The sequence below is a fragment of the Choloepus didactylus genome, chromosome 21, assembly GCF_015220235.1.
Source record: "Choloepus didactylus isolate mChoDid1 chromosome 21, mChoDid1.pri, whole genome shotgun sequence".
In the NCBI taxonomy this organism is placed as follows: Eukaryota; Metazoa; Chordata; class Mammalia; order Pilosa; family Megalonychidae; genus Choloepus; species Choloepus didactylus.
In genome coordinates, this window is record NC_051327.1 from 27344874 (window position 1) to 27368274 (window position 23401).

The 23401-nt window shown below is 41.5% G+C and overlaps 1 protein-coding gene across 3 annotated transcripts in view; it reads right to left on the bottom strand.

Annotated features, from left to right (window-relative positions):
- Nucleotides 1–23401, bottom strand: part of LUC7L (LUC7 like) — a 39737-nt gene that overhangs the window by 5123 nt on the left and 11213 nt on the right. For all 3 annotated transcript variants that reach the window (XM_037815019.1, XM_037815016.1, XM_037815020.1), the window contains 4 exons: nucleotides 13525–13635; nucleotides 6171–6314; nucleotides 3353–3529; nucleotides 554–642 (listed from right to left, as the gene is read on the bottom strand). In XM_037815019.1, the coding sequence (XP_037670947.1) occupies nucleotides 554–642; nucleotides 3353–3529; nucleotides 6171–6314; nucleotides 13525–13635 (521 nt within the window). The remainder of the gene's footprint in view (nucleotides 1–553; nucleotides 643–3352; nucleotides 3530–6170; nucleotides 6315–13524; nucleotides 13636–23401) is intronic.

The window sequence follows — 23401 nt, forward strand, 5'->3', positions numbered from 1 at the left end:
CCTGCAGTCTCCTTACTGGTCTCACTGCTTCCGTCTTTGTGTCCCCCACTCTGCTCCCAGCAGGGCTGCAGCATCCTGGGGCAGTGAGACCCCATCTCTCCTCTGCAGAAAGCTGCCCAGTGATTCTATTTCACCCGAGTAAGCACCAGAGGGTGTAGCATGGCCCCCAGCACCCCACATATCAGAGCTCGTCTCTTCTGCTTGCTGAGCACTGCATTCCCAGGGGTCAGAGCAGAGTCTGAGCCCAAGCAGGGTGGCACAGGGGCAATGAAGGGACTCTCCATGGCTTACTCCTTTCCCCTATCACTCTTCTCTTCTTTAAGGAAACACTAAGTCAATGCAGACAGCCAGGCTGGCCTGACGTTGTTGCTCCAACAGCCTGTTCATGATGCTTTAAACCATAGCCACCAACACACTGACCCCACTAGCGCCCAAAGGCTGTGCACATTCAGGTCCTCCTGGTCTTGGCCAGAACCACGCCCATTTGAGCATGCCATGTGTTTTTAACGGCCACTTAGGGATTTAATGGCTCTTGGCCGTCACAAGCACTCACCTCCTGCTCAGCCTTTCCTCTCGTTCCCGTTCCTCTCTCCTCCTCAGGCGGTCCTGGTTTCTCTTCTCCTGCTTCTCAGCAACAGTTTTCTAAATAAATAAAAATTTGGGAAAGTGAGGTAAGAGAAAGCTATACAACTGAAAGTGCATTTTATTTAACAAAACATCTTCATATGATCCTATGTTTGGTTAATTTTAAAATCTAGAAGCTATTCTAAGGAAATAATAACATTTCATTTTTGAAATTTGTTAATCAGTAGTGAAGACAATACATTAAAAAAATGCTTTTTAAATTGCATAAATTCAGTGACAGACTGCATATTCCAAAAAGAAATGCTCTACTTCTATACCACACAGAATTATTGCGCTGCTTTAAACTGAAACAAAGAGTTACATTTTAACCAAAGGGAGACTCTTCAAATTTGGTGATAAAACAGGACAGCTGTGTAACCAAGCCCTGATGCCAAGGCACTGACTGCCCCCTGGCGGCCCCCGGCCTGGGAAGCTGAGACCATAAATCCACTGCACCAGCTTCCACAGCCGGGCAGGCCGGGTGGGTCAGGGCTGATCTTGGACACAACGGGAGAAAAGAACAGAACAGGCAGGAGGCTTTCATTTGAGAAACGCTATTGCAGAAAACAAGCAACAAAAGCTTGCATGAAAGCCTCAGGTTCCGCTCTGCACAATTCACACACCGATACCCACTCTAAGTCCACTTTTTACATCCTACAGGATCTTAAAGACAAATGTATAAAATAGTAACAAATCGGGGATTTTGGACTCATAACGTATGTGACAAGAACTTACAGATACACTAAGGAAGTCTAGCTGCTATCAAACCAAACAAGATTTTTATAGATTTAGGATGTTAAATTTAAGCCTCGTGATAACTACAAAGAAAACATCAGACAATATGCACAATATGCAAGCACAGCGAGACCAAAATTAGAATCCAGGTTGCCAGCGGGAGGGGGCAGGGGCGATGGGGGGTAAATGCAAAATGGGTGTAGGGTCTCTGCTCGGGGAGACAGGGACGTTTCAGTAATGGGAGGTGCTGGGGTTGCCACAATATTGTGACTTTGATCCCACTGCGTGGTGTGTTCGGGAGTGGTTGAGACGGCAAGTTTATGTCGTATATGTGTTCCCACAATTTTAAAAAAATGACAAATGCAATACAAGATCCTGGATGGGACCTAGTAAGGGAGGAGAAAAGGCTCAAGGAACATTACTGGGACATAGGAGAAAAACGGAAAACAGACTGCAAGCTTTATATTCATGTCAAATTTCTTGAACTATATTGATAACTGCACTTAAGGTGGATATCCTTGTTCTCAGGAAATGTATGCGGCAGTACTAAGTGTTCAAGGAGCATGTTGCATACAACCTACACTCACATGTTCAGAAAATGGATCGATAAATAGGGACAGACAGAGAATGATACGACAAAATGTTAAAACTGGTGGATATGGCTATTTAGGGATCCCAGTATGTTAGAGTTCTCTATATGGAGTTTGTATTATTTTTATAACTGTCCTGTGAGTTTCAAAGCATTTTAAAATAAAAAGTTAAAAATATATACATTTTTTTTTGCTTTTGATCTACTGTATACCACTCAAAATTGTGTCAAGAAAACATGCTTTCCAGATGACATTAACCCTTAGGTTCTTAATGTTGTAGAAAAAAAATTAATACATTCAAATTTCAAATGCGGAGACACACACTAAGATAGGTTAAGGTATAAAAAGATATCACATTAGGACTAAATTCTGGGGTGATATGGAATAGAAATACCATTTCTAAGAGAAAGGGGAATGTAAAATTTCCAACCAACAAGAGCAAGTTTTAATGAGGATGACAGTGGATGACTCTCATAAATACATTCTTTATATTCCACTGAATATACATAAAATATTTTTACATCTTCTATAACTATAAACTTAAAAATTCCAGCTTAAAACATGTACGGCAGAGCATATTCATTTTAGCCTGGAACAAAAACATCCTTGCTGCTGGCTCCCCTCCTCTCTGCTCTCCACAACCTCTTCCTGGTCCAGCTCATGTGTCACCCACTGGAGCCCCCTCCCGGTCGTAGAACTGCTCTTTCCTGGGTGCCAGCTCAGAACGAGCATCAGCTATCGTGGTGTCCTGAGTCAGGGGAGGCGTGTCCATCCCACCAGACTTCCGGCACCTGGAGGGAAGGCCTGCCGGCTTCCCAACATCCTATTCCGGGCTCCCAGGACCCAAGGGAAGACTCCGTCAAGCTTGAAGAATGACAATTTCAAGTACCTGAGACAAGCTGAACCTTCCTGCTTAGCTGTCCAGCAGGAGTGCAGGGCCCTGACGACAGAGCAGAGCTGACTGCAGGGCCATCAGGAAGGCCAGGTCACTTCCCAATCCCAAGAGCCAAAGGCTAGGGTCTGTGACCTTCCATCCCGTCTAACCATTCTCCAGCCACCTGCTTCTGTCCAAGGAGGAAAACCGGTGCCTGTCGACTTTATTCTCTTTCTCCAAGCAGAAGTGATTTCAGAGGTGGGCAAGAGCTGCTGTACCCTGGGACTAAACCCAGCCATTTCCTCCCATAAGCAAAGAGGTGCAAACGCAACAAATCTCCACCGCCCCTTTGGATTCTGAGATCTTAGGTCTCTTGTGCAAAATCTCAAGCAATGAAATTTAAGTATTTCACTATGAAATTCAAGGCAAATTCTTAAGATGAAAACACAAAGCTTTCTAGAGTTAAAGAAATGTGAATATGGCCAAAAGACTTCTCAGGTTTCTGTGTAACCACAATGCATCCTCTTACCCTCAACTGGTCAAGCTTCTCTCGGATCTGAATGAACCCCAAGTGTAACTTGCCCCCAAAATGGTCTGCAAGACGACGGTCATTATCATGGAGACCAAGGTAGGCCGAGCAGACCTCACAGACCCGCAGTTTCTGCTGCTGGAAACTGGATGCGGGCATGGAGTTTCTGTATTCCTCCTGGAGAAGGGAACAGAAAGGTAAAAGTATGTTATAAAGAATTGGCCACCATATAAACACCCCAACAGCAGGAATACCTGAAGGAGCTGCAGAGGTGATTTTTAAACAAATAACAAAAACTGAGCTGTTTATAAAGTTTCAGATATGTAAAACCAATTCAGTTTTAACAGTCATGACTTCAAAGCAATGCTCAGTCGAGCAGGGATCTGCCCATTCGCAGAGACCGCCACGGAAGGCAATAATCTGCAACACGGAGAGCATCAAGAGGACCAGAGAAACAAGAAGTGGGAATTTTCAACAGGGGTCTTCAAAACCACCACCAGCAAAACAGAAACCCAGAGCCAGCCATGGAGACTGTGTCCCAATGTTCAGGAAACAGTATCACGGTGTAGCTCCAAAAATTAAAGTTTGGAAATACAAATACATTAGACACATTTTTCAAAGGAAAAAAATGTGCAGAACAGAACGGAACAAAATAAACTCTGTCCCTGCAGCCACTGCAGAATCCTAAGTTCAATCATAGAAAATAACTTACCCAGCCTCCAAGGCAAAATATAACCAAGAAAAAAAAAAAGGAATGAACTGAGAAGCAAAGACAAATCTGAGTAACTGTTACAAGGGTTCCCTGATCTTCCCTTCTAAACCACTAGAAGTGCCCCAAAAGCAGGAGAGAAGGTTTCAACAACTTAACATCCCTAACTCCCCTGCCCCAGATCCATGCCAAGGGGCTCCCCACCCCACTCTGCCTTTGCCCGTGGCTCCCCTGGAGGCATTTCAAGAACTCCAGTTCTCACACCGTGGGAAGGGGGGAAGTGGGAGAGGGAGAGAACGTCAAGAAAAGCATCGCTCCCACTCTGCTCACTGCCCGGCCCTCTGCAGACATGCACGTTGAGTGAACCACCTCATCAACAAAGTACAGGTCTAGGAGTCTAGGAGCCATCGAAGGGACTGCCACTGTCCTTTCTGCTTTCCGTGGCAGGAATGGCTGGGGCTTCAGGGTGTGCGCAGAGGCTGAGTCAGTCTGTCTACACTTTCCAGGCCTTCCTGGGGAGGCACCATCAACCCAGGGACCCTGACTGTGATCACAAAGACTCTTCAGCAGAGTTTAAACGTACACCCAATTTTCCAAAAATGGAACTGCCATGTAAATCAAGGGGAAGATGTTGGGGACTTTACCAAGCATTGGTAATCTTCTGGGGAGTCAGGACACCACGGCAAGGCTGCCAAGGGGTATGAGGCATGAACATGACCCGCAACTGCCAGGATGAGGGCGCCTGGAGGCAGAGTGTGGGTGCAAGCACGTACCCCACGGCCTTTTAGTGAGATCACATCCAAGCATTTATATACAGAAATACACTAACTGCATTGGCAGTTGCTTTTCTTTTCTCTCTCCTTCATGTTAAAGAACATGTTCTATCGTCTACATGTCCTTACAGCGGGTGCTGCCCACAGGACTGTGAAGCTTCCCCCAACCCTCAGCCGGCCCCACTTTACAAGAGACACTGCTGACCTGGGTTCCAGCCACACTTGGGCATTGCAGAATCACAGCTCAGAGGCCCAACTAACACCCATGGGCCCTTACCATCTTTGCCTCCGTGGAGTCGGAAACCACTGCACACCTGCCATGATACCAACGGGGCAGGCACCAGCCTGAGCCAGGGGCATGACGAGACCAAAACCCAGACTTGTGCTGACAGCACATGCACACCATCTTGACTCTACCCTCCACCCCTTTCAGCCTGCAGGTCTCAGCCCAGGGGGCTTTCCAGGATCACCCCATTTCCTGCGAGCATTACTGCAACGAATTTCACTCATCTGTTTATGTTCCCTTCTATCTGCACCTCTCGCCCTCCCCTGAGCTCCACAGGACACAGCCTCAGGGCAGAAGGACCTTCCCTGCCTTGCTCCTGCCCAGCACTTAGCAAACATTTACCTAGGAACAAACCTTCCAGCATCTGCTCTGACCTCATATGGAAGTCCACACGCACCATCTTTCTTCCAATACCAGCAGTACCAAACAATAAAGAATGGAGAAAATGGCCACCGATGACAACAAGGAGCTCCCGTTTCCTAGGCATGGCCTCTCCACAACACTGCAGTCCACCCCGGCCCCCCCACTACCCTTCAATCCCACCCTGTTCTTCTCTCTGCCAAGAAAGCAGCCCCCTGAAGAACCTCGTTTCCCCGAGAACACCAGGCTTCACTTGCTGCAACCTGCAGTAGGGCTCCACCCAGCCACAACAGCGCAATAAAAGCAGGAGCCCACCAACTCCCGAGGGCAACAGAGGGAGCTGGGCAGGGGAAGGCAGGGAAGCAAACAGTAAACCAGTGCCGACGAAACCTCTTCCGAGGTAACACTCACAAACACTACTCCTAACCCTTCCGTCACCCTTCCACACAAACCCACAGCGCAGCTGACACTCTCCACCAAGGGGGAAGCCATCCAAGGCCACACGGGAGCCAGACTGAGCCAAGACTCCACCAGGGTGATGTGATTCCAAGTCCTGTCAACATACCACCCCATGACCAACTCCATCCAACATTTAGAAAACGGAGGGGGTGGGTAGCCAGTTCCATGCCACGGACCATGGCTCACTTGGAACCCAAAAGGTAAACTTCCATGAGACATTCTCTCACCAACCTCAGCTTCTTTTTTCTTTGCACGAACTTTCTCCACTTCCATAAGGATCTTCTGCGATTCGTCCACATTTCCTTCTGCTCCCAGCTGCTCAGCTTTAGCAAGGAGTTTCCCTATTTCTTCATTCAGTTCATGTACTTTTTCTGCCTAAGGAGAGAAAGATTCAGGTAAGCAGACATCCCAAAGCAATGATTTTTGGAAAAAAAAAAAAAAAAAAAAAAAATTTGTGCATAGTTATGGTTAACTATGTTATGACATAACATCAAAATCATTTAAACCATTTCAAACAATGGACAATTCTTTGGCATTAAGTACAGTGACAATATTGGATAACTGTCACCACTCTCTAGACTGTTTTCATCATCCCAAACCAAAACTCATACTCAATATTTAATAACTTCCCACTGCCCCTTCCCCCACTACTGGTAACCACTATTCTGCTTTGCCTATGAATTTCCTTATTCTAAGTATTTCATATAAGAGAAATCATACAATATTTGTCTTTTTCTGTTTCACATATTTTGAGTTTCATGAACAGTCTGGCATGTACCAGCATGACACTTCTTTTCAGGACTAATATTCCACTGCATGTATAGAACACATTTTGTTTATCCATTCGAATGCTGATGGGCACTTGGGGTGCCTCCATCTTTTGGCCATTGTGAATGCTGCAATGAACATTAGTGTACAAATATGTGAATCTCTGCTCTCAACTCTTTGGGGTATATATCTAGGAATGGAATTGCCAGGTCATAGAGTAATTCTGTTTAACTTTCTGAGGAACTGCCAAATTGTTTCCCACAGGCACTGCACCATTTTACATTCCCACCAACAAACGAGGGTTCCTATTTCTCCACATTCATGCCAATAATTGTTATTTTCAGTCTTGTTAATAATAGCCATCTGTTCCAGTTTGCTAATGCTGCCATTCTGCAAAACACCAGAAATGGATTGGCATTTATAAAGGGGGTTTATTTGGTTACAAAGTTACAGTCTTAAGATCACAGAGTGTCCAAGGTAAGGCACCAACAAGAGGGTACCTTCACTGGAGAAAGGCCATTGGCATCCGGAAAACCTCTGTTAGCTGGAAGGCACATGGCTGGCATCTGATTGCTCCCAATTTATGTTTCAAAATGGCGTTCTCCAAAATGCTGCTCTTGCGGCGTTCTGTGCACTATTAGCTGCAGCTCCACTTCAAAATGTCACTCTCAGTTGCTCTGAGGTCCTTCTCTCTGTGAACTCCTTTATAGGACTCCAGCGATCCAATTAACACCTATTCCAAATAGGTGCGGTAACACCTCCATGGAAATTATCCAGTCAAAGTCATCACCCACAGTTGGGTGGGTCATATCTCCATGAAAACATCCAATCAAAAGGTCACATTCTAATCAAAAAGATTAATCAACCTAACCCCACAAGATTGCATCAAAGCTAATGGCGTTTGGGGGGCCATAATACATCCAAACCAGCACACCATCCTAGTGGCATCTCATTTTAGTTTCAATTTTCATTTCCTTAATGGCTAATAAGGTTGAGCATGTTTTCACATACTTAGTGGTTTTCTGAATATCTTCTTTGGAGAAATGTCTATTTAAATCTTTGGCCCATTTTTAAATTGGGTTGTTTGTCTTTTGTTATTGAATTGTCAGAATTCTTTATATATTCTTGATATTATACCCTTACCAGGTATATGGTTTCCAAATATTTTCTCCCATTCTGCAGGGTGTCTTTTCACTTTCTTGATAATGTCCTTCGATGTCTTTAATTTTGATGAAGTCCATTTTATCTTTTGTTGTTTGTGCTTTTGATGTAAAATCTAAAAATCCATTGCCTACTACAAGGTCCCGGAGATGTTTCCCTGTGTTTTCTTCTAAGAGTTTTATACTACTCTTGTATTTTGGTCAGTGATCCATTTTGAATTAATTTTTGTATATGAGAGCAGGAGTCCACATTCATTCTTTTGCATGTGAATTTTCAATTGTCCCAAACCACATGCAACTGTCCCTAGATGTATGGATTTATCTCTGGATTCTCAATTCTATTCCACTGGTTGGTCTGTATGTTTATCCCTATGCCAGTACAACATGGTTTTAATTACTGTAGTTTTGCAGTAAGCTTTGATATCAGGAAGTTTGCGACCTCCCACTTTGATACTCTTTTCAAAATCAGTGTTGCCTACTGGGGCCTCTTGCAGTTCCATGTGAATCTGTGGATCAGCTTTTCCATTTCTGCAAAAAAAAAAGGATGCTGGAATTTTGATAGGGATTTCAATAAATCTGCAGATTTGCTTTAGGCAGTACTGATATCTTAACAATACTAAGCCTTCCAATCCATGAATATGGGAGATATTCCCATTTATTTAGGTCTTTAATAATTTCTTTCAGCAATGTATTCTAATTTTCAGTGTGCAAGTCTTTCACCACTTTGGTCAAATTCCTACGTATTTCATTCTTTCAGATGATATTGTAAATGGAATTGTTTTCCTGATTTCTTTTTCAGATTGCTCATTACTGGTGTACAGAAACCCAAATGACTTCTGGGTGTTTATCTTGTATCCTGTGACTTTGCTGAACTTCTTATTAGCTCTAGTAGCTTTGGATTCTTCGGCGTTCTCTCTACATAGGATCATGTCATCTGTAGACATGGGTAATTTGATTTCTCCCTCTTTCCAATTTGGATGCCTTTCACTTCTTTCTTTTGCCTGAATGCTCTGGTTAGAACTTCCAATACAATGTTGAATAATGGTGACACAGTGGGCGGACTTGACTTATTCCTGATCTTAGGAGGAAAGCTTCCAGCTTTTAACCATTAAGTCTGATATTTGCTGTGGCTTTTTAAAAAATGCTCTTTATCATATTGAGAAAGTTCCCTTATATTCATAGTCTGAGAGATTTTATCATAAAAAGGTTTGGGTTTTTTATCAATAGTCTTTTCTGCATCAACTGAGATTATCATGTGGTTTTGTGCTTCATTCTTTTAATGCAGTGTATTACACTGACTGATTTTATGTTGGATCACCCTTATGTTCCTGGAATAAATCCCACTTGGTCATAGTGTATAACCCTTTTAACAAGCAGTTGGGTTCGGTTTGCCAGTATTTTGTTGAGGGTTTTTGCAGCTCTGTATGAATAGATGGGATACTGGTCCGTAGTTTTCTTTCCTTGTGCCATCTTCATCTGGCTTTGGTATCAGGGTAAACGCAGTCACAGGGAATGAGTTAGGAAGTGATCCCTCTTTTCTTTTTCGGTGAGCTGGAGAAGGATTCGTGTTAATCATCTTGTTTGGTGGAATTCAGGAGTGAATCATCCAATCCTGGACTTTCTTTGTTGGATGGTTTTTAATTACTGATTCAATCTTTTTATATTATAGGTCTGTTGACATTTTTCATTCCTTCTTGTGTTAGATTAGGCAAATTGTATGTTTCTAGGAATTTTTCCATTTCATCTCAGTTTTCTAATATGTTGGTGTACAACTGTTCGTAGTACCCTCTTATTAAAATCCCTTTTATTTCTGTAAGGTCAGTAGTAATGTCTCAAACTTTTATTCCTGAATTCAGTTACTTGAGTCCTCTCCTTGTCGGTCTAACTAAAATACGCCGATTTTGTTGATCTTTATTTTCCTTCCTTCTACCTTTAGGTTAGTTTGTTTTTCCTGTTCCAGTTGCATTAGGTGAAAAGGTAGGTTTTTGATCTGTGATCTTTCTTCTCTTTTAATGTAAGAATTTAGAGCTATAAATTTACCCCTGAGCTCCACTTTCACTGCATCCCACAGGTTTGGTATGTTGTATTTTTGTTCATCTCAAGATATTTCCTAATTTCCCTTGTGATTTCTTCTCTGACCCACTGGTTGTTTAATTTTTAATTTCCATATATTTATAAATTTTCCAGTTTTCCTTCAGTTATTAATTTCTAGATTTATTCTACATTGTCGTCTGAGAATATATTTTTGTATTTTAAAGTTTATCAATGTTGGTTTGTGGCCTAACATATGGTCTATCCTGGAAAATATTCTGAGTACTTGAGAAGAATGTATTTTGCTATTGTTGGGTGGGGTGTACTACGTGTCTGATAAGTGTAACGGCTTAATAGCATTGTTCAAGTCCTCTATATTCTTATTGATCTTTGTTCAGATGTTCTAACAATTGTTGAAAATGGTGTGTTGAAATCTCCAACTAGTATTGTAGAACTATCTACTTCTTCCTTCAATTTTGTCAAGTTTTGCATCATATATTTTTGGACTCTGTTGTGAGGTGCATACATATTTGTAAACATTGTATCTTCCTGCTAGACTGAAACTTTTACCAATATACATATAATATATATCATATATATATAGCTTATTACATAAATATATCAGTAATATCCTAGTCTCTTAATCTTTTTTGACTTAAAGTCTATTTTTTCTGACAATCATATAGCCACTCTAGCTCTCGTTTTTTTGTTTGCATGCTATCTTTTTATACCTTTTTACTGTACTTTCAACCTTTGTGTTCTTTTACCTAAAGTGAGTCTCTTGTAGACGGCATATAGATGGATCATGCTTGTCATTGATCTACCAATTTCTGCCTTTTAATGGGGAGTTTAGTCCTGATACTAAGATAACTCAGGATGTACTTCTGTCATTTAGCTATTTCGTTCTTTATGTCTTGTATGTTTTGTGTTCCTCAGTTACTCCATTCCTGCCCCCTTTTTGTAATTAGCTGCTTTTTTTGTCAGGTACCATTTTGATTCCTTTCTTTCTTTTTCTTTTTTTTCCTCTTAGAACTGTTGGTGTCCTCCACAGCCCCTCAAGTTCTGTTCATTTTTCGTCATTATTTTTTTCTTTCTGCTCCTTATCAGATTATTTCACTTACCTTGTTCAAATCTGCTGTTGAATCTGTCTAATGAGTTCTTCATGTCAATTACTGTACTTCGCAGCTCCAAAATTTGTTTGGTTCCCTTTTATAATTTCTATTTTGTTCAGACAGTGTGTGCTGGTTTGAATGTATTATGTCCCCCAGAAAAAGCCATATTCTTTGATGCAGTCTTGTGGGGCAGACATTTTGGTGCTGATTAGATTTCCATGGAGATGTGACTCACGCAACTGTAGATGATAATGCTGATGAGATATTTCCATGGAGGCATGGCCCCACCCATTCAAGATGGTCCTTAATCAGTGGAGCCACATAAATGAGCTGACAAACAGAAGGAACTCAGTGCAGCTGTGAGTGACATTTTGAGGAAGAGCAACAGCCAAGAGGGACACGTTGAAGCAAGCACAGGAGCTGCAGATGAGAGACAGTTTGAAGACAGCCGTTGAAAGCAGACTCTTGCTCTGGAGAAGCTAAGAGAGGACAAATACCCCAAGTGCAACCAAGAGTGACATTTTTGAGGAACTGCAGCCTAGAGAGGAAAGTCCTGGGAGAAAGCCATTTTGAGACCAGAACTTTGGAGCAGACGCCAGCCATGTGCCTTCCCAGCTAACAGAGGACACTATTGGCCATCCTCCAGTGAAGGTACCCAATTGCTGATGTGTTACCTTGGACACTTTATGGCCTTAAGACTGTAACTGTGTAACCAAATAAACCCTCTTTTATAAAAGCCAATCCATCTCTGGTGTTTTGCATTCCAGCAGCATTAACAAACTAGAACACAGTGTTTTCCTAATTTCCTTTAGTTCTTGGTATATGGATTCCTTTAGCTCACTAAACATATTTAAGGAGGTTGATTTAAAGTCTGTGATGAACAGTTCCAACGTATGAGCTTCCTCAGGGATGGTTTCTGGCAAATTTTTTTTCCCTGTGAACGGCCCATACTTTGTGTGCTTTGTAATTTTTTTTGTTGAGAACTGGCCATTCTGACCATTATGTTATTGTAACTCTGGAAATCCAGTTCTCCCACTCCTCTGGGATTACTAGGTTTTTGTTGAGGGGCTGGATCCATCAATTTGTGACTTTCCCAAACTGGTTTTGCTCCCCAAAGGGGAATGGAAGGAGAAAAGTAAAATAAGAGGCACTGCCTCTCTAAAACTCTTCTGTTGCTTTTGCCAGCAGACGGTTGGAACCATGGCTGCCCTCCGAGCCAGCCCCGCAGTGATCTGAAGGAGCTGATAAAAGCGGAGACTGGTGATCAGACCACACAACTCCAGATTTTGGAGGCCTAGGTCTTTATGTCCAACTCTGGCACCTGCAAGCTGCACCAGGAGCCCAGACTACAGTCCCCACAGCTGCCTGCCATGCAGTTGTGGGATGGGGGAGGGCAGCCGCTGCATGGATGGTGAAACTCTCCGACATCTATCAATTTACCAGCTTTTTCATCCAGCTCTTTCCTGGATGCTGCCCAATGTTCCATTAGACTCAAGTTTCAAAATAGCTTATTTGGACAGTTCCCGCAAGTTCAATAATTGTTTTGGTAGAGGGACTGATTTCTCAAGATTCCTACTCTGCCATCTTCCCACAACCCTCTCAAAAGCAAAAGATTTTTAATGCAAAGAAAACAAGTGTTACTCTTGCTGAATTTCCTATCTGTTCTGCCAAAAACAAATGAACACCCCAAGATCCACGCTGGGTCACATCTGTATTTTAACAAATTATAAAATCTTTATCACTACCATTAAGACTTTGACCATAAACTAAACTGTGTGCCAATTTTTGACAAAAGCAGCAGGATCTCCATCACTTCCAATAGGGTTCCAAGCATCACCATGTTGGTAATTTTATAGGCTGTCTCTTTTTAAGTCTTCTATCACTTTCAATCTTACTAGGTTAGGATAATAAAAAACAAGATTTCTCTGTCTAGGTTTAAATGCACAAATTTGCATGTAAGCAAAATGCCATGATTACTGGGATTTAGCTTCAGAAACAGGAGTGCCTTTGGTTCAATCAGCAATCACATATGTCCTAAGAAGAAATATTTTACACTAGAGAGAGGAAACAAGCTTGAGAGACTTAGCTCCTCTCAAGAGGGGACAGTGGAGCAACGTACCTGGCGCTGTGGCCAGTCCCACACAGACCCACCTCATCCTTCTGAAGTGCAGTGTGGTACATGGTGACATGGATGCACCAGAGTCTAACCATTTCCCTCCGAACATTTCCTGTTTTATATGAGATGTTAAAAAGAAATTCAAAAACACTGACAGGAAAAAAAAAATGGGCAGAGGCAGCAGCAGCAGCTCCTGGGAGCTGTGGGGGGTGGGGCGAGAGCTCATGGTCACGGAAGGCCCGAACCTGCCCTCCTCACGGGGAACCCAGAAGCCCGGAGGGCTGTTCACCCCACAGACACCACAGCCCTGCTGACAAGTTAACAGCCTGCCAGCAACACAGCGCCCGCAAGATAGTGATTTACACCCACAACTGAAGGCAAAAGCCCCCCAGGCTCACCTTGGCAGACACCTCGGCGCTGATCTCCTCCTGCGTCTCAGCCAGGCGCTTTTTGGCAAGCTCAGTTCTCCGGTCACACTCGGCAATAAAAGACTCCAGATGATCCATCGCCTGGCTCAGGAAAAGCAGAGAGCTGTGATCTCAGAGCCCACTTACCTGATGGGAAATACACTCCTGAGTGGGTTTTTTAAAGCCTGTAGGTTCAATGGGAAGCTCTTAAACTACACTACAAACAACTTGTCCATCATCACATTAAATCAAAGGTGGTTTGCTAACCTGATGGATCAGAAGCCTAGTCTTCTCATGTGATTTACATGTCTATTTCCAAAATTTGTAAAAAGACCCCCAACCCTCAAAAACGTTATCAAGAAAATTTTGAGAAAATTAAAACACTTGGCCACAATTAACACTGTTCTCTGAGGGACAGAAAAGGCTGAACTGAAACTAGTTTTAAAGACCCTCTTCTGGAGATTTGTGGAAGACACATATGATGTACTCACTGGTCTTTGTGAGCCACGTATATATTATTCCCTCATGTTCTGAGGGTAGAGTCCCCCCTTCCACCTCAAAAACAAAACAATAGAACAAATATTACTGAGAGCTGTGAATAGGTTCAGTTATCGCCTACTATCTAAAATTGCAGGAAAACTGTTACTATTTACCTAAAGATATAAAGGAAAAAAAACCCTAGAAATCTAATTGTTTACTCCGAAAAGAGCTGGTGGGAAACGGTAAGAAATACTCAGCTGTCCCACAGGCTTCATGAACAAGCAATTTTGTCAAATAATTCCAGATAAACATAAAAAATGAAGAACCAAATAGGACGTCACTGTTCCAATTAGCAAAAATGTCAGACTATTACCAATAGTAAGTCAGCTTTTTAATGTCAGCATTATTTTAAATATTGACAGCAAGTGAGTTCAATAGGGTGGCTAACAGGGCTAGACAATGTGATGTATTACCAAAAAATAGAGAAATGAAACTTTGGGTGGAAATGAAGGCAGATGGAAATTAGGCCAACAGTGGTGATCATCTCCCTCCCACCACCTACGATGGAGGAGAGAGCAGGCCAGCTATGAGAAAGTACTCCACAGGACTGTCCAAATGGGCAGGCAGGGACACTGGAAAGCGATGTCACTGGTCATCGAAATACTCCCTATGTTCAAATCAAACCATCAGTAAAGTGAAGGATCTGACATTCACTCACAGGCACTTGCACACTCAAACAAGCACACTGTATGGAAAAACAAACAGTTGACCAGCTCTGCAGACACGGCCAGGGCTGGCCAGGTTCAAACTTCCAGCGAGCAGACACAGGTCACCACACCCCCCCTTCCTCACCAGGGCAAGACGTGTCCTGGGTTCACCCACCCCACAGGCATCGCAGCTCTGGTGGTGGGGCCTCTTACCGTCCTACCCAAGTAGAGTGATCTAACAGATCCAGGGGACTAGGAATCGGAAGTCAAATGGGGGGTGGACATTTGACAACCTTACCACAGTCTTTACTAATCAAAACAACTACTGCATTTTAAGCAGAACTCAAAGCAGCTACTGACTCAGACGTCTGATTCTGATACCTAAATAAGAAATGGTAAATTTCACAACAGAGAACAAATGGACCATGGAGACATTTTTAACAGCCTCGTTCTTAAAAGGTGGCTCTCTGTTCCACCACCCCTCTTCCTCCCTTCAATGGGCTTCTCAATGTCAGATTAGTTCCTAAATCAAAAACTAGGTTTAAATGATAAAGACACTCGAGTCCAAAAATTAGGTTTCAATCACAACCAACCACTTAGTAGTGAGTCCTCCAACCCTGTGAGCCGAGCTGCCTAGGAACCAGGACAGCAATTCAAGCACAAAGTAAGCACACTCACAAAACTGCTGTGTCCTAAGAGTATGGCCAGGCCAGGGAGCTTATGGCAGACTCACTGCTGCCTGGGGCAGCCACCCTCCCCATGGGACTGTCTGGTGTTGGTCTCTTGCCTGCCCAGCAGCAGCAACACCGAACCATGAGCTATGAGACAGCTTCAGTGGCAGAGAGATTCCAAAAGGAGCCGAGAGGTCACTCTGGTGGACACTCTTACACACAATTTAGACAACCCTTTTTAGGTTCTAAAGAATTGGGGTAGCTGGTGGTGGATACCTGAAACTATCAAACTACAACCCAGAACCCATGAATCTCGAAGACAATTGTATAAAAATGTAGCTTATGAGAGGTGACAATGGGATTGGGAAAGCCATAAGGACCACACTCCACTTTGTCTAGTTTATGGATGGATGAGTAGAAACATAGGGGAAGGAAACAAACAAACAGACAAAGGTACCCAGTGTTCTTTTTTACTTCAATTGCTCTTTTTCACTTTAATTATTATTCTTGTTATTTTTGGGTGTGTGCTAATAAAGGTGTCAGGGATTGATTTAGGTGATGAATGTACAACTATGTAATGGTACTGTGAACAATCAAATGTACGATTTGTTTTGTAGGACTGCGTGGTATGTGAATATATCTCAATAAAATGAAGATTAAAAAAAAAAAAAACATGAGGCCTAAAGCTGATAGGGAACTTCAAAATGAACAGGTCAAGCTGTTTAAAACGATCACGAAGCCCACTGGTCAGTGTGCCTCCTGCTCTGTCTCTGAAAGGTACTTGTCAAAAAAGAGAAAACTTAAATCTGATGGTCAAGCTTCTAGATCTAACTTTCAGGTTACATGGAGTTTCAAAGTTATCTTTGATACAGTCAGCAAAACAGAGAATGTGAGAAACTTAAAAATTAATTTCTTCAACAAAAAAATTAAAAAGCTTTAAGCATATTAACCAAATATAATGTGTGGTCCCTTATTTTGTATCCTCATCAAACAAGTAACTCTAAAAAAATTATTTTTCTTCAATCTGGGAAATCTGAACACCAACTAAATATTAGACGATAAGGACATTTTTAAAAATATTATGATTATTTTTTCAAAAAGTCCTTACCTTTCAAACATACCCTGTGAAGTACTTATAGATGAAATGGTATGTTTTGGGTCTACCTGAAAACAATCCACCAAGAAATGACAGGGCAGGAAGATGATGAAGCAACACAGTTCTCACCATCAATAATTATGGAAAAGTGGTTGACGGGGGCATGGGGATTTTATTACATTATTTTCTACACTTCCATATTTTTAAATTTTCCTTAATAAGTTTTTCCTTCTTTTTTTAAAGATGCTAGGTGGACTGCGTTACAACCAAATACCAGGTAGACAGATCTTCAAACCCCAAAGGTAATACTGACATACTTACAGGTGAATGATGTATAGTAACACAGGAAGAGGGGGCACAGGTGGGCCATGACGTGAACCACTGCTGAAGCTGAGTGAGGGGCATGTGGAGATCCTACTTCATGTACTTCTTTTTTTTTTAAATCAGGACAGGGAGATTTAATGTTATTTTTTTTCACTTTTTTTTTTTTTATTAAATTCAGTTTTATTGAAATACATTCACACACCAATCATCCATGATATACAATCCACTGTCCACAGTATGATAACATAGTTATGCGTTCATCACCACAATCTATCTCTGAACATTTTCCTTACATCAGAAAGAACCAGAACAAGAATAAAAAATAAAAGTGAAAAAAAACACCCAAATCATCCCCCCATCCCACCCCATTTGTCCTTTAGTTTTTATCCCCATTCCTCCACTCATCCATACACTAGCTAAAGGGGGTGTGATCCACAAGGTCTTCACAATCACACAGTCATTGTGTCACCCCTTGTAATCTACATTATTATATAATTGTCTTCAGGAGTCCAGACTGCTGGGTTGGAGTTTGGCAGCTTCAGGTATTTACTTCTAGCTATTCCAATACATTAAAGCCTAAGAGGTGTTATCTATATAGTGCATAAGAATGTCCACCAGAGTGACCTCTCGACTCCATTTGGAATCTCTCAGCCACTGAAACTATTTCGTCTCATTTTGCATCCCCCTTTTGGTCAAGAAGATACTCTCAGTCCCACGATGCCGGGTCCACATTCATCCCCGGGAGTCATACTCTGCGTTGCCAGGGAGATGTACACCCCTGGGGGTCGGGTCCCACGTAGAGGGGAGGGCAGCGAGTTCACCTGTCGAGATGGCTCAGTTAGAGAGAGAGAGGGCCACATCTGAGCAACAAAGAGGTACTCAGGGGGAGACTCTTAGGCACCATTACATACAACTTTAGACTCTCCTTTGTGGTAATGAGCCTCATAAGGGCAAGTCCCATGCTCGAGGACTCAGCACATCAAACCGCCAGTCCCAATGTTTGTGACAACATCAACACCAGTCCAGGTGAGGATGTCCAACACATCAGCACCTTTCCCCAGATCCTCGGGGCTGGGGAGGGGGAGGCTATAAATATATTTTTTATTGTCTGCCCAAATTACTCTAGGATGTGTCACTATTTCACTCCAGCCTATACTAACCTACCGTATCTCACTTCCTATTCAAAGTTCCATGCAATTGTGGTGTTTGAACAAATCAACTGTAGAGTTGTACCATTTAGAAAATTTAGATCCTGTACCAAATAGACATCTATTCTCTTGGTCTCATACTTCATCTACTTCTAATATGGTTGAAATCTCCATAACAAAAAGTTTTATGAACAGGATGCCTTACACCTTTTTGCCAGCAAAGCCTTAAAAAAACCTTAAAATTCTGACCTACGGACAATCCTTGAACTGGCAATGGCTCAGGCTTCCAGAAACTACTCTGAAATAAAATTTTTAAAAAGCTAACCAACAAAAGTCAGCTTATGACATTTAAGAATTAAGCTGTTTTAATAAGATCTAAAATCTACCCTGGATCACTGCACTTAAATGAAAATTTGTAAAACAAACAAAACAAAAAAAGACTTAGGCTGGTGCATTTAAAAAAGTGTTTGCTTCTTTCCACTTTAGAGCAATACTTAAGAGACTGCCTTAGAGAACAACAGGGCAAGGCTGAGAAGAAGGGCTTCAGGTTTTCCATTACACCCTTCTGAGAAGGCACAAAAAAAATTTAAACAGAGGCAAAATCTTCAGAACATACAATTTTATACCTTTGCTTTGCTTGCATTATAAAAAATAATTTTAAGTCATTAAACAGGTTCCGTGAACATATCAAGGGCACTGTCTAAGATATGGGGGCATCGTATTTTACTTGTTCATTTCCCTCTTCTTGGGGATTTCTGTTACATTAAGTTTTTCAGTTTTATAAACAATCCTGCCATAAACATCGTTGTGCATAAATCCTTGCCTGTATTTCCAATTATTTCCTTAGGATAAGAGTGTAAAATAAGCCACAGGATAGAAATTCTTTTAAGTTTTCATTTTTGCCTACTGTATTAGCAATCTGACTGGACCCAATAACTTTAAAAGACACTTAAAAAAAAAAATTCAATTACTTCCCCTCCTCTTTTCCAAGAAATGCCCTCTTAAGAGCTTGGTAAATACCTTTTTAAATGGTCTTAAAATGCATATCCAAGCAAACAATTTTTGCCCCAACCAAACAGAACAGTTTTCCAAGTTGCTGTTTTCCCCCTTGGATATGCGATGGTTACCTTTTCCCATAAATGCATACAGCATTGTAATCTACAACTGCGTAATATTTCATCATACGGATTTAACACAGCCGCTTTAACCCACTCCTGAAAACACACATAGGGTTTTCCACTTGTACTAATTAAAAAAGGATGGAATAAAACATCCTGCATTCTCATACTTAGGCAAGTATTTCTTTACGACAATTTCTTAAAAATTCACTAGAGGTGACTCAAAGTCTATAAATATATCAAGTGTTAGGAGAAGGGCTGATGAGTTCTTAAAGTCATGTGAAAAGATCCGAAGTCAAATGTTACTTAAACTAGCAACTAATTAAGAAATAATACGATAGATTTTAACAATGTCTTCTGTAAAGACAGTCTTCCTTTAAACGAATTTATTGTGAATTAATAATTCAAGTTCCTAAAACTCAAGTTCTAGAAAAGAATTTTTCTTTTCTAAAATAAAGCAAAGGAATGGGAGTTAATGATTAAGGCGTACAGAGTGTCTTTTGGGGTGATGGAAAAGTTTCGGTAATGGATGGTGGTGATGGTAGCACAACATTGTCAATGTAATTAACAGCACTGAATTAATGTACCTGAACAGGTTAAAATGAGATTTTATGTTACCACACAATTTAAAAAAGGGGGAAAGTACTGATCATACCACCTAACATGCACAACAACCTGTTCTAAAAACCAGCTTTGTGTAATAAAAATAGTTCAAAATGTAATTCTAATGCTCTGCTATATTTAACGTACTTGATGGTTCAATACTAAAACATAACCAATGTCCTGTCTGTGCTGTGACAGAACCTGGATAGAAAGAGCTCCCTGATAACCAAACACCCTGCTGACCCGCTGCGCCGAGTCTGACCCACCCCCCAATGATCTCGCATGATGCTGCTCCCGTTAATGCTGGAAAATAACATCAAAACTTCTAGAACTTTCATACTTTGGAGATAAACGGCCGACCTACCTCACAGAATTATTACATCATCAAGACACTCCACCAAAAATATACGGAATTAGGGTGACTGATTTAGCATCAAAACTCTTTTAAAAATCAGAACCAACTATAGATTAGCAATCATCACCATCCGTCAAAATGAAACCTGGGTCTATCTCCCAGCAGCGCTCACAGTGCAGCCCCTCCAGGAGACAACCTGGATATGGATCCTCGGGAGCGACTGGTCCAAAACCTGAGGACAGCCCAGCCCATTGGACCGCGGGGCAGAGGGGCCTGGCACCAACCACAAGCTGGCAGGAGGAAGAGGCGGCCCGTTCACCCTACATGGCCAAAAAGCTTCTGAGGGAGTCGGCTTATCAACACTGCAATTTTGACAAGAAAAATTGGAATTAGCCTTTCTGATCCTTTTCCCCCCATCCCTTAAAACTCTTAGGAGCCAAATTTCCTAACACAGTGATGCAAATGTTTTCATTTTCATGTATTTTAAGACTTTGAATCTACTATATATGAGGTTACATTAGTTTTTCAAGGTCAACAAATAGCAGGCTCAAAATTCAAAATCTGGCATTCTGGCTTCTGAATCCAGATGTCAGACAGGTAAAGAAGTAGCTGAAGGCCCCTGTGTGCCCACCAGTGAGGAGCCACTGACCCTTTAGTATGTGCCAGCTCAGATCCGCATGTCGAAAGGCCAGGCTTCAAGAGGTGGTTGGGACAAGGCCTGAGGCAACCAGGGCCTAAACTAAGGTAACGGCAGTCGACCTCCAATGGAGAAATGGATCTGATCCATTCTGACAGCTAAGAGAACCAGAGACAATACTGACAACCTCTCCGGTACAAAAAGCAATACGGAGGACAGGATGTTCCTCTGTTTTCAAAAGTAAACGTATGTTTGTTCATCATGAGTGGAGTGTCTTTGACAGGTACAACAGGCCACCTTCAGAGAAATAATGGATGGGTGGTTATAGAGGGGCAGAGACTTTACAACTGATAAAATTCAGGGGCCTGGAGCTTCCAACAGTGAGCATGTATTATCTATCTGAAAATTTTTTTAATTCATGCTTTTATCAAATTAATTTAACAAATATATTGTCTAAACTATAATTTGAGGAATGATTTTATTTTTCCTTCCATGTCTATTCTGCATAACTAAGGAAGCAAAAAGCTATTTTATCATACTATTTTAAAATCAGGACACTTTTACTTAATTTTCATTATAAAAGTAGCCCATGCACATCCAAACGCTAGAGATAGGTATAAATTAAAAAGTAAAAGGTAGATAAAACTTTATGGCACATGAATTATATCTCAAAGTCATTATTCATAATACCCAGAGACAACTGCTTAAAGCTTCCTAAAGCATTACTCTCCTGTGTGGTGGCACCACAATAAATGTAACCAGCCCCCCAATAATAAGGAGTTTCATCAAATCCTTCTTCCCTTTAAAACAGACTTGCAGTTGAACATCTTTTCTGCATACTCATTTCAGCATGTCATTAAGGAAATTCCCCAGAAGCAGAATTCTGGAGCAGAAATGCTGACGGTGCACTGACAGGCAGCCCTGCTCCAATTTACTCTTGTTGCCCAAGGGGACGGGGACTTGGCTCCATACTCTCACAACACCAGCTATCAAACATTTTAATATGAGCCATTTGTAAGGTCAAAATGATTTTCAGGAAGCTGTGGTGGACGGTAACTTTATAACTGAAAAAGTAACTCCTGTGTGTGGTAAATTTTCACACAGCACAAAGAGGTATACAGTGAAATTAAGCCTGACCCTCCCTAGGCTCCCCGCTCCTTCCTGAGGACTAGGGTGCCCTTAAGTCTCCTGGGGATCCCCTAAAATGACTGACAGACAAGTACATTAACAAGTTTACTGAAACACGACAGACCACTTTCTACACTTTGTCTTTCCACTGAACAACACATCTTGGGAGATAATTTCACATCAACACCCACAGAAATACCTCAACCTCTTTTCACAGCTTTTCATACAAGTCCACTGTAAACAGCTATGGTTTAATCACTGTCTTATTGAGGAAGTCTGAAGAATTCTAGTATTCTGCAGTTACCATGCTATAGGGAACATTCTGGAACAAATGTATCCTGATGCACTTCCAAGTGTACCTGTCGGATATGCTCTCAGAACCGGAGCTACTGGCACCCAGGTTCACATCCTGACAAGCTGGGGAACCACCTAGGAGGTTTATGAGGGTTACTTAACTCCAGCTCTTTAATGCCGGGCGAGGGTCAGTCATCATCTCGTCGTATGATTAGATGCCCTCCACAAAATGTCCTTAATTGTCTTTTGCCCATTTTTTTCTGTTGAGCTACTGATATTTTTCTTGTCAATCAGGAAGCATTTTATTTATAAAGGGAACTAGTCTATCATCATACATAGGGCAAATATTTTCTCCCAATTTATTGTCTTATTCTATGTAGGGGCATTTTTGATGTGCTAACATTTTAAGTTTTTATAGAGACAAAGGTATCCATCTTTCTCCTTATAGCTTCTACACATCCCAAGATTACAAAACAAATCATTTTTGGGGTATCCAATTTGATATTTTTCCAACTGGCTAATCCATAGTTTTCAACACTGTTTATTGAATAATTCACCTTCTCTACAATGATTTGAAAATATATATATATATATATATATTTCACAATACAATAAATAACCAGATATATTTCACTTTCTGTGGTCTCAATTTTCTCCACTAATCTATTCCTTTTCTAGCATTAAATTAATCAGACCACTGAAAACTTGCCTTGACATTTGGCATACTAAAAGTGCTGAGATTTTCAACCCCAAAAGCTACATTACTAAAACTGAGATTTCAACCTCTACATCTGTGTGCCTATCAGTTTCTGAAACCTCATGTTCCAATGTCACAGCCCCTGTACATTTTTATGCTACTGTAGAATTAAAACTCATAACATAGAAAACTTCTGTTTCCAAGCCCCATCCACTAGCTGAGTTACTGAAAGATTCAACACTAAGCACACACTGGTTTAAATAAAATGCATTCCAGCTACAATCATATCCTCTAAAATTCCCATGGCGGGCGGGGGGGGGGGCTCCTTTCCTTGGGTTTTGACTTTTTCTCTGGCTACCTCACCACATGCTCAGTCCCTTTCCAATCTTCATTCAGGATCCCTGAACGTCAAACCCCTTTACTGACTTCTGGTCACACTAGGAAGACAGAGATTTAAAAAACAAACAAAAAAAAACCTGGCTCTTAAACGGTTTAAAATCTAAGGCATTACAATGGTTTGTGGCTATAAACATTAACAGACATACAGTATATCTGCAGTACTAAATTTTCATGCGGGAGGGAAAATGAGGAAAAGAAGTCTAAAAAGGCT